Source organism: Rhinolophus sinicus, chromosome 3 (assembly GCF_057876585.1).
Source record: "Rhinolophus sinicus isolate RSI-liver-muscle chromosome 3, RSI-T2T, whole genome shotgun sequence".
NCBI classification, from domain to species: Eukaryota; Metazoa; Chordata; class Mammalia; order Chiroptera; family Rhinolophidae; genus Rhinolophus; species Rhinolophus sinicus.
Window position 1 is genome coordinate 165,443,905 of NC_142503.1, and position 12,689 is coordinate 165,456,593.

The 12,689-nt window shown below is 37.4% G+C and overlaps 1 protein-coding gene across 1 annotated transcript in view; it reads right to left on the bottom strand.

The window, feature by feature from the left end:
• Window positions 1–12,689, bottom strand: part of EXOC5 (exocyst complex component 5) — a 40,480-nt gene that overhangs the window by 25,281 nt on the left and 2,510 nt on the right. The window contains exons 2-4 of the mRNA XM_019725787.3: window positions 3,122–3,216; window positions 2,329–2,476; window positions 320–514 (exon numbers count right to left, since the gene is read on the bottom strand). Of these exons, the coding sequence (XP_019581346.2) occupies window positions 320–514; window positions 2,329–2,476; window positions 3,122–3,216 (438 nt within the window). The remainder of the gene's footprint in view (window positions 1–319; window positions 515–2,328; window positions 2,477–3,121; window positions 3,217–12,689) is intronic.

The window sequence follows — 12,689 nt, forward strand, 5'->3', positions numbered from 1 at the left end:
AACAATAGAAATTCTGTTACTATTAAAAGTCAATTACAGAAAAGAAACACTCATTAATTCAGATACCTCAGCATTTTTAAGCCACATATAATTTCATCAACAAAAATGCCAAGCAACCCAATTAAAAATTTGAATATAAACACTTCATCAGCAATCCGTAGGCAAGTGCGCTACTTTGCATTTCAGAACAATAAAAATTTGTAATAAGTCAGCTACTCAGTAATTTGAAGTTTGACTATGGAAACTAATAATTGTAGTTTATAATTAGGATATTGTTGTTAATGCTGTAATTTGCTTTTATCCTTCTGACAGTGCTTACCTTTTCAGAATTTGTAAAAACATCAGATTTCAATTCTCCATCTAAAAACTCATTAAAGTATTTCATCAATTTCTGAGCCTCCACTGCCCGTTGTCTGGGTGTGTTTACCCCTTCCAACTGGTCGCCAAGGTGACAGACCTTGGTTGCTACATAGCTGATGTGCTCATCTAGTTCTTGGAAATGTTGGAAGGCAACCTAGAAAAAATGTGCATAAACATAAAATACAATGACAGAACCTAGTTTATAAAGTTGATGTCTATCAAAAACGAAACCACCAACTAACTCGTCACTACTATCAAACTTACCTAAAGGTAACATAGAAGTTGTATGTATGAGATGATACACAAAAACAATTCATACCCATTACATCACATAATCTGAAAACTTTTTAACAAAGTTGCAGACTTCACATTTTTAACTATTAAAATCATATTTTATCATGAATATATTTGCTAATCTACAAAACAATATGGCTACTTACTACTCATCTGTTTAACAAAGTTTCTAGCAACATTTACTCCTAAATGATTCTGAAAACAATGAAATAAAAGGGACCAGTCATCTGAACAACTCACTTGCTACTACACTAAAATGAGCCCAAAATGTCAGAAGACATAGATTAAAAATAATATTTAACAAAAATTTATTTTAAATATTTAAAGAGCAACGCATTATAAATAAGGTAAAACGGTTTTTGCCCAGCTTTGAAAACAGAAGACCGCAGCAATTTTTTTTACTGAGGCAAAGGTACATTACTTCTTAGCCCCTTTTCCCTGGGTCACTGATTGTCCTATGGTAGGTGAAAATTCTGTACCATGAATGCCTTAGAGTTGCCAATAACCAATTGCTGATAATTTAGTATGGTACTTTTGCTCTAATCTAAAATTGAGGGGGATAAACTGCAAAAATTTACTGTTTTAAGCATATTACATGTATTTCCATATTTAATCCTTGCAACAACGTATTTTATTTGTAGATGAAAAAACTGAGGCACAGAAAGGCTGAGTTGTTTGAGATTACACAGCTAATATTTGGCAGAGCAGATTGGATCCAGACTTTGTTAGATTAACTATTAATGCTATTACTATTACTATCAAGGGAAAATTGCATTAGAAGTATTTGGAATCTATCACCTTAACTACTTAAAAACACATTTTCTATCTTACGTAAATCACTGAGTACTTTATTAAACATTTTCTCACAGCCATATATGCTTAACTAAAGGAATCTAAATAAATGAAATCTGAGCAGAGATCAGTTTGCTAATCCCTAAACACTAAAGAACAAACAGCCCCCAGGAGGCAGCAGAGCTAAACAATGTTCCTCAAATTTACAGTTATAAAGGGCAATCAAGTTTCAGATCAGACTCAGGCTGGGAACAGGGTTTGGAGGTTCCAGATTAAGTCTAGGGCCTAAGAAAGGGCTAAAGTCTACTTAGCTCCAGGGCCAGTCTAGTAATTTGGTTCTACTCCAAAATGGACTAAGGAAGAATTCTGCATCCGCTTGTCCCACAGTTACAATAGAACTCTCACTGGGACACATACCTCAATGACTTTTATGAAACTTCCCAGACTAGGTTTTCTCTAGGGAAAACCTGACCCAGGCAATAGCTGGTCTCGTATTACTTTGTTTTATGATTAAATGAGAATACAAACGACTACCCTAAATATTGCAGCTAATAATGAGCCCCTAAAGATACAGGTGGGCTAAGGTATCATTCTTGCAAGTTTGCATTGTTAGAGGGGAAGCAAGGACCATACTGCAGTAGATACCACCCCATCCTAAGAAGAGAGCACTGTAATCCCAAATCAACACTCAATTGCAAGCCAGTGCCCAGAGTGTCTGATAACAATTCATTAACATTTTATCCCATGGCATGGGAACAATAGAGACAAACCTCAACAAGTTACTACCATTTGACTAGACTTTTATTAAGAACTTAAAACCAGAAGGAAAAATATATTATACCGTATGTAAACTATTCATTACTTAGCTAAACATTTATTTACCTGATTGCTTTTCTGGAGCTCTTGGACCTTCCTGGCAAATTCCTTGGCTTCTTTCTGACACTGTTGCTCTAGTTTCTCTACTTTTCTCTGAATCCTTTCATCCATGATCTGGAGTTCTTGAATATGATTTACAAATTCTTCTAATAACCTAATAGATAAAAATGAGAATATGCATCAATCCATATGATTAATTTTAGAAACTAGCCAGTTCACTTATAATTGTAAATAAGGTATTAACAAGCATTTCTTGAACTAAGGATGATCATGTTAAACTCTACAGCATCTTGTTAGGAATTATCTCTGGCATGAATGAAAACCTCACCTAAAATCTCCAATAACCCCCAGAATAGAAACCAATCTCAAAGAAACAGTCAAAAGGCAAATGTACAACATAAAAATAATATTGTGCATTCCAGGGTACAGTGACTTTCTGTTCCCCCAATTTACAACTATAGTTAAAACAATATAGTCAACATGTGTTTATTTTAAAGGTAATTTAAAGGTTTATTTAAAGGTAACACCAACTCTTTCTATTACTAATTAGAGAAAATATTAGATTCTTATAATGTGACAAAATCCGTTCCCTCGTACCAAGTAAAGCTCTTCTCTAAAATAAAAGGAATGTAAAGGGGGTGAGGGAATCAATCCCAAACTTCTAATGCTTGTTTCTTTTCATAACCGATTGTTAACTAAAATCCCTTTACATGAACATTGAAAGGAATTCCAAATCACATCTATTCCAATTACAAATTTGTACTAGATCAGGTCCATGAAAACAAGTTTTTTACTTCACCTTTTAGGATCAAAAGCTTCAGATCCCCCTCTCGAGCCTCCTCCTGGGGTTCTCCATACAAGACGTTCAATATACTCATCTGCCACAAAAGGCTCCTAGTTAACAAAATAAATGTTCTTTAAAAAGTTTCATAGAAAGTAACTTAAGAACAAAAGTGAAACAGGTTTTACTATGTGAGAACTTAAAATGAAATTAAATTACTAATACCAGTTAAAACTGGAAAAGTGAGCAAAGGACACAATTTATAGAATAACAAATAAATACAAATGGTCAAGAAAAATGAAAAAGTATGCAACTTCACTAGTAATCAAATAAGGTCAAATTATCACTTTTATCTCACAAAATGACAAAGTTTTTAAAAACTATAATATGTAATGCAAGAGAGGGTATGAAATTCACACTCCCATTATGTTAGATATGTTAACAGGTACAATATTTTTGGAGGGCAATAGATAACACTTAGGTAACATTAAAAGTATTACAGATTCTCTTACTCTTTAACCCAGTAATGCTACTTCTAAAATTTTAAAGGAAAAGCAGATATGAAAGCAAAAATTTTTGCAGAATGTTCATTGACTATTACATACAGTATTGAAAACTTTGTTTAAACATTCAACAAATTATTACTGAAAAATTACAGTAAACTTACAGGATGCAAAACTACATTCCTATTAAAATCATGTTATAAAAAATTTAATGAAATGAGAAAAATGCTCACACATATAAAATCTAATGAAAAAGGCAGGATACAAAATTTTCTAAATTTTCTCAGGAAAAAAGCATTAATTATAAAATAATATAAGAGTAGAAGGGCCAAAAAAGAAAATAAACATTCAAATGTTAACCATCAGCTGATAATGTATTTTTTATAATACATGATAATTTACATATTTCCCATACTACCCTCTTTCATGCAAATAAATACCATATATTGCCTCCCACTTAACATGTAACTTAATCAGCAGCATTTGCTGGTGATTCCAGTTTAAATTCTTATATCTATAAAATTTCCCATTTGTTAATTGTACTTTAAAAACATTTTCATTGATAAACATTCATTGAATAATAAAATTGCCAGTGCCAAGCACTCTGTTAGGCTTTGGAATAAAAAGATGTATAAAACACAAACTGTACCCCTGAGAAACTCACAGTCTAATAGGAAAAATTATATAAAGAATACAATAGTATTTGATAAGTAAAATTAAAAATGCATGCACAAACTTCAGTATTAAAATTGCTGAGTGGCTTGTTAACTCAGTAGGTAGTTGGTGGATGGAACCGGGATATTCATTAATTCAGAAAATGTTTACTGAGCATCTCCTACGTGCTGGGCACTGTGATAGACAGTATAGACTACAGAAGTGAATTCAATAGACCTCAAAGAAATAATAGTGAATTCAAGGCCTCATAGAAATAATCTTCTAAGTAAGGATGCCAACATTAAGTAAGTAATTACAAAAATAACTAATTACAATTGTGATAAATGTGAGGAAAAGAAAAGTCCTGTATCTCTAAAAGTATATAACAGAAACAGAGATGATGGGAAGACAGTAAGGGATGGAAGAAATAGCAAGAAGTGGGTGTTGCAACAGTCAAATTTTCTGAGAACCAGAATTAAGATGAGACCAGAAGAATGAAGAAAAATCAGCCAGACAAAAATGGAATGTATAGTTTTCTAGACCATTAGGGAAAGAGAAGACAGAGCTTAACCCATTAGAGGACTGAGAAGCACGGATAAGATCAAAGAAACTGCATGTGGAATGAATATAGAGAGAGGTGACAATTAAGACCAACGTATGATATATAACCTTGTACTTTTTATCATCATCATTATCATCATATTGGGCACTTGGTCTATACAATAAGGGCTACTACAGTGGGAAGTCCAAATAGAAGTCTCTGAAATTGCCCCTCTCTACTCAGTGTAGTAAGTCAAGTGTAATGGCAAAAATTAGTGCTACTTTTTAAGCTCTAAAACAAGGATCAGCAAATATTTTCTTAAAGAGGCAGACAGTATTTTAGGCTTGTGGGCCATATAGTCTCTGTTACAACCATTCAACTCTGCCATAATACAAATGTAACCACAGATAAACAAATGGGCAAGGCCGTGTATCAGTAAAACTTTAAAAACAGACAACTATCCCAAGGGCTGTAAGTTTGATCAGGGGCGATGTTACCCATCATTGATCAGGATGCAGGGGCGATGTTACCCATCATTTTCTCGTTTAATTCATCAGTCTGGGTTTTGCAGAAATCAGACAAATCCTGGAGGGTAACTAACTCAAAATCGACCAACGTAATATATCATGGTATATGGCCAATGATTTGGCGGTTACATACTTTTCCATTCCTATCAACAAAGAGAATCAGAACATAGAACTGACAACAGTATACATTCACAGTTTTGTGATCTCCCCTACCCTCTACTATAACACGATCTGTGCCACACGGACATTCTGCAGAACATCTTATTCATCCATCATACATTGATATCATGCTAATTGGGCTGAATAAGCAAGCAGCGGCTAGCACACTGGAGGAGTAAAGATACACGTACTCCAGAGAGTGGGACATACACTATACAAAGATTCAAGGGCACATTGGATCAATAAAAATTTTAAGGTAGTCAGGGGCATACCAGACATCTCATCAAAAGTAAAGGATAAATTCTTTGATCTCCCACCACAAGGAAGGACACACAACACCTGGTAGGCCTTTTCAGGTTCTGGAGGCAGCATATTCCACACACGCTCTAACACATATTATCAGGTAACACAAAAGCACAAAAAGGCTCTGCAAAAGTGAGGGCCGTGACGCCAACTCTGCTGTCTGAGCCATACAACCTAGCAGACCCTATTGTATTAAAGTAATCAGTATTTACTAAAGTATTTAAGGTATCAGCGTTGAGAAACAATGTCACGGGCATTATGGTAAGCCCCAGTGGGATAATCACAGCACAGATCCCTGGATTGTGAAATAAGATCATGCCATCGGCAGCAGAGAATTATGTATCTTTTGAGAAACAGCTGGTGTGCTACTGGACCCTAGTCGAGATGGCACACCTGACCACAGGACACAATGTGACCATGTCTCCGGAACTATACAGCATGAGCAGGGGTCTAATAGATTCACTTAATGACAAGTGACCCAAAAACTATCCATCATAAGGTGGAAGTGGTAAACCCAAAATCAAAACATGAACAGGATGAAAAAGCAAACTGCAGAAGCAGATAGCTCAAACTCCCATGTCTTCCACCACTATTGCACTAGCATCCCTCCCTCAATTCACACGTATGGCCTTAGGCGGGATCTTTTCCAACCAGCGGATGGAGAAGGAAAACGCCTGAGCTTGGTTCATGGAGAGTTGGCTAGGCACGTGGGTGCCAACTGAAAACAGACAGCAGCTATAATTGCAACTTCACTTAGAGGTGATGGCCTTGAAATTCAGTGGCAAGAAAAACATCCTCCCAATAGACAAAGCTTCAGGAAATATAGCTAGTCATTCCCTTGGGTGGACAGAGAACTGACCTGAGGTTATAATACAGTATGTGAACTCACAGAAAAAGGCAAAGGGCCTGGCAATCACAGGAAAACGATTAGAAGACTGAAGACAGGGACGTCTGGGGTAGAGTCATGGGGATGGAACATGAGAGTGGGCATGAAGTGTGAAGATCTTTGTATTACATGTTAAAACCTACCAGAGGACATCCACCATGGAAGAATTAAACAACCAAGTAGACAAACTGACTCTGTCCGTTGACATCAGCCAGCCTCCGGCCAGCATTAGCACACAGAACAGAGCAAACAGTACAGAAACTACATGGCTCCATCAACATGAGGGCCTACTTACCAAGGCTGATCCAGCTACTGTCAAAGCCAAATATTTAGCCTAACAGTGACAGAGACCAACTCTGAGCCCTAAAACAGCCCCATCCTTCAAGTACACTACTCAACTATCTGGTGGCTTGACTACATTGGGCCCTTTTCATTCTGCAAAAGTAATTCATTCTGACGTGAATTAGAAACAATGTGAGTTGGGTTTGCCCTCCTCAGAGGGAGTGTTTGTTCCCCTGGCATGAGATCCCACATATCACATTAGACCAAAGGACCCATTTATGGCAAAGGAAGTGACCATGGGATCCACTGGTCATATTACAAACCACACCGCGCAGAAGCTACCAGTCTGACAGAGCCCTGGAACAGACTGCTGAAGGCATAGCTGAAGCACCAGTTTAGAGACAATCCTCTATAGAGATGGAGCACTATCCTCCAAGATGGAGTATACGTTATGAACTAAAAACCTTTATGTGATGCTGTGTCCCCAAAAGGAAAAACACATGAGTCTGGGAACAAGGAATAAAATCAGAAATGGTCCTGCTTATAATAATCCCCAATTTGTGCTTGCTATTCCTGCAATTCTGGGGTGTACAGGGTTAGAGGTCTTGCTCTCCAAAGAGGGAACATTTTTGCCTGGGAACATAAAAGTCCCGTTAAATTATAACTATAGGTGCTGCCTGGGCTGCTTATATTCAGGGGCAATTGAGTCTGATCATCAGGAGGAGGCAGGACTGTTACTAAACAATGGGTACAGGGAATAACATGCTTGACACCTAGCTCTCCTCATGAGAATCTCTTAATACTTCCTTGACCAATTCAAAAAGTACATGGACAAGTGTAGCAACCCTGCTACGGCAACCAGTTAAACCACCAAGAATGGCAGAGGTACTAGCTGAAGGTGAGGGCTGTTCAAATGGAAAATAGAGGAGGAAATAGTGCATATGAGTTGCAACCCAAGTCATGCTGTTCATTCCACGAATCTTCTTCTAATTTTCCTCCAAAATAAGAACGCCAAATGGAATGCTGCAGGAGATGCTCCCCAAATACAAACAAAGAAGTGGCGTCTAGTGGCACTGAATTGGTCTGCGGCAGATACAGTGATATGTCATCCAGATCACCCTTCAAGAAGGGACTTGCCCTGGCTCCGAGCAGTGCTGTCCTCGGACAGCCTTCACCTCACAGTATTTTCAGGAATCCCCTAAGCTGCAAAGAGCCACTTCCCTCAATGTTATACCTTTCCCAACATGGGGAATGACTGACTAAGATGGGGATATAAAGGCCTGACTACTTTGGTCCAAAGCAGGACAACTCTGACAGGTCATTTTAGTCCCAGAACTCCCCTTAGGGGCCACTGACACTGTCATTAGGCCAGCACTGTAGCTCTTTTCCCACAGGCGCAATCCTGCTGCCTTGCCCTGCTGCTTCACAGATGTTCATGCCAAGGGTACTTCCTAACAAATAATCTGCAAACTAAACTCTGCTTCAGAGTCTGCTTCTCAGAGAACTCACCCTGCAACACTGCAGTGGTCCCGTCAAGAGATGATAATGGCTCAGACATAAGTCTGTGAGGGGGCAGTGGAGGGGTGCTGAGAAATGGTCGTGATATTTTAAAGGATGTACTCACACAAATTGCTGATGGATTAATGTGGGAAGAAATTTTAAAAAGGAATCATGATTACTCACAGAGGTTTGCAGGCTGAACAAATGTGTGAATGGTGGGCGGTGCCATTTACTGAGACTGGGGAAAGATGGAAGAGGGAGTGGGGAAACAAGAGTTTTGTTCTGCATTTGATATATAGGAGATGCCTATAAGATATACAAGTGAAAACACAGAACACACAGTCAGAAAAATAAGTTTGTATTAACAGGAAGAAACTGGAACTACATATAATTTTAAAGTATCATTTAAAACTTCCGAACTGGATGAGGTCATCTGGGAGGGAGGAGGGCATGCCAACATTTGGAGATAGGGGGAGAAAAGGATCCAACAAAAGAAACAAAGCAGGAGGGACCAGTGAAGAGGAAGGAAAATTAGGAGGAAACTGTGTCCTGGAAGAAAAATGCAGGTTTTATCTTCAGAGGCAATCAAATTACCACAGAGTTTAAGATAAATCTACTACTCATCCCAATGTAATAGGAGTTCCAAAAAAGCAAAAACAAAAACAAACAAAAAACCTTTCTGATTATAAAACCAAATAAATCTCAGTAACTTGCTTTCTAATACTCAACCTTGCTACAAAGGTATTTATAATAAGAAAAAGATCACCAAATTAACAAATTCTAAGACTTCGAAATGACCAAGTCTTCCCAAGAGGACTCTCGAAGATACGAGTAAGTAATCCACCCCCTCCCCGAAAATCTTTTAGAATTTTACAAACTTGACAAAGGTATATCTTCACCTTCTATTTTACTACAGTAACTAAAAGCAAAAACTGCCAAAACAAAAACAAAGATGTAAGAAGAATGAATCATAGACTAAGATGCTTGATACTAAATTCAACGTGACATAATTGGTTACTAGGGTGTTGCTCTGTTAAACCATTCATTTCACACTCTTTACAAATGCTACCAATTATAAGAAAAACATGGGGTTTGTGGTCATTTCTATTAAAAATTAAGGCATCAAGCCATTGGACAGGATCATAAATCCCTAATTTAACATTCTTTCTTTGAGAAAATCCAACTAAACTTTTATATTTTCTTACAGCATCTTTCCCAAAAATAGATTCAATACAATGTGCTACACCCACCCATAAATGCCTCTCCACTCCCCCCCACAAAAAAAAGGCATGTCAGCTCCCTTAAAGATGGCCTATAAAGCCTTCTCAAAGTTTCCCCCAAACTGCCCCTGTGGTCTCAATACCTTGTTTGGAGCCACAACTCTCACACCTAAAACATGCATATATAGAGACCACCTCTTCTCAATATTTCCTGAATACACTTCACCTTACAAATCAGAGTCATCTTCTATCCCTGCCTTGGAATGCCCTTCTCCTGAACACTTTCTACTTATCTATCAACACCCAATTTATATGTCATTACTATATGAAACCTTTCCTAATTATACCAGGAAGAGATTCTGTACTTCCACTGCACTGTGTTATCTGTTAACAAATGTCTCCCTGTGATATCATGATATCGTGGTCTTTGTACTCAGCTTCTGGCTACAACTCCTAAAACCTTTGTAATTTCCTAAAGATAAAGGTGCTAGAAGCAGCTTTTGTTCTAATATTTGGTCGTTGACCCCGTTTCTGACACAGAGCTCCTAAACCCCTTGGAATTTCTTGGATGATAGGAGCATCTTTTGTTCTACTGAAGTAACTCTTGATGGGCTCCTGGATGGAGGCTGGTCATCAGAAAGATCAAGCATGACTAGAAGCCTGGAACTTTCAGCCCCACCAACTATACTCCATGGAGGACAGAAGGGCTAGAGATTGAGTTAATAATCAATTATTCCTACATGATGAAGCCTCCATAAAAGTCCCTAAAGTACGGGTTCAGAGAGAGAGCTTCCAGGTTGCTGAACACAGCAAGATGCTGGGAGGGTGCCTCACTATTCCTTCCCCCCATACCTTGCCCTATGCGTCTCTTCCATTGTTCCTAAGTTGTATCTTTTTGTAGTAAACTAGTTAGTAAACTGTTTTCCTGAGTTTTGCGAGCCGTTACAGCGAATTAGGAATCTGAAGAGGGGAGTCCTGAGAACCTCCAACTTACAGCTAGTCAGTCAGAAGTACAGGTGACAGACAACCTAGACTGAAATTGTTACCTGAAGTGGGCACATCTTGTGGGACTGAGCCCCTAATTTGTGGGATCTAATGCTAACTCCAGGTAGAGAGTGTCAAAATTAAACTGAATGGTAGGACACCCAGTCAGTGTCTGCTGAAAAACTGAATTGTTGTGGGAAAAAACCCCACACAAACTGGTGTCAGAGGTGAAGTATTGAGACTAGTGGGAGTGTTGAGAGAAGAAACAGAGCACTTTTCCTTTCACTCCTCCAACTAGATTTTTAATTCAAAACATCTTTTAACTCCAGTACCTGGAATGATAAGGTACTCAATAAAATGTTTGCTAAATGTACACATTTTCTCACATATGTGACACTGTAATTGGTAGACAGGTTCCACAAACATTTATTTAATAGCTAATATGGCCGAAACAAGTAGCATTTCAGTACTTTAAAGGTAAAGGAGTGGTCCTTACTTGTGCATCTCATGTTCTTTAATATATATTGAGCCAGTTAACTGAACGAGAGATCTTTTCCAATAAGTCTGTTGAAACAGATTTTGTAACTTAGTTTAAAAATCTAAGAGACATAAATGTTTTTGTGTGTGAAAATGTGTTTTGGGCTATTCAAATTCTAACCTGGAAGTCAAACAGCCATTGTCACCACAGTAAAATTACATGATCTCGAATGTTATTATCAAAGCACCTACATTTACAGGAAATAAATCAAATTCCTAACCCTAGCATTTAGGACCTCCACAATTAAACCCCAATTCGCTTTACATACCACTCTTCTTCATGCATGCTACCTGCACTCCAGCCAAATAAACTCTTCCCCTGTCTTCCACAGTCTACATTTACCTCCTTTACATCTTGGATTTTATTGTCTGCTTTATTAGAAAGTCCCTCCAAACTCAGTTCTACAAACTCAAGTATAACTTATCATTTATATATCATTCAAATGCCACCTTCTGATCCTTTTGCACTTCGAGATAATCTTCCCATCCTCTCAACACTTTATCTAGACTTCTTTGACACTATAACTGTATTTCAAGAGTATGTAGTTACACATCTATTTTCTCTCCCTCTATTTAACAATAAGGGCAGATTCCATATATACTTCAACAGTTCCAAAGTATGTTCCATGGAATTCACGAAATTAATAAGCACTATAAAATAAAAGTATCATGGTCGAAAAAGTCTGAGAAATGAACTCAGAATCTTTAACATACTAAGGTATATTGTAAATCTCTAATGAAGCAAAGTATGCCCATTGCCAAAACTTATCTGGCCTCTTAGCCACTTTGGGTTTTTTGCAGGACATCTCATAGATTAGTGTTTCTATGGCATGCCCTTTGAGACATGCAGCCTCATTAATCTTGGCAATTTGTCTTGAATTTAATAGGTACTCAGCAAATGTTTGTTGAATGAATATTGACCCTGGTTAACAAAGAACTCTCCCATTAAGGTAACTTGCTCAAAGAGAAGGGAAAAATCCAGAAGAATAACAGGAGAGAAAAATAGCAAGTGAGAGGGAGCACAATATCCTCAGTAGTGCTGTAAGAGGGAAAATATGTATGAATATTTGCAATAGAAAAAGAATTTACTATCCCAGCCACTTTTTATATGTAGAGGAGTAATTACTACAAACCACATAGGAATTCCTGTTTAGAATGTCCACCCTGAGGTTATCATTTAGAAAGACTGCACATAGATCTTTTTAGAAAGATTGAAACTAAGAGGGTATTCTGTTCAATTTCCAGGATATTCACTATTAAAATAGCTGAGTAATCTATTACTAATCATTTGCCAACCAAGGAAACATCCTATAGTTTGATTTTGTTATATGAAGATATTTATGTTAAAAAAGGAAGTCTCATGGGACCAATAATAACTTAAAAATAGAGTTAACACATGAAATTTCATGGATTCAAAACATAATTTTGTATTGATTTGCCCTTTCACTGTGCAAAAATGAAAGCACACTTCAATTTAATAGTGCATTAAA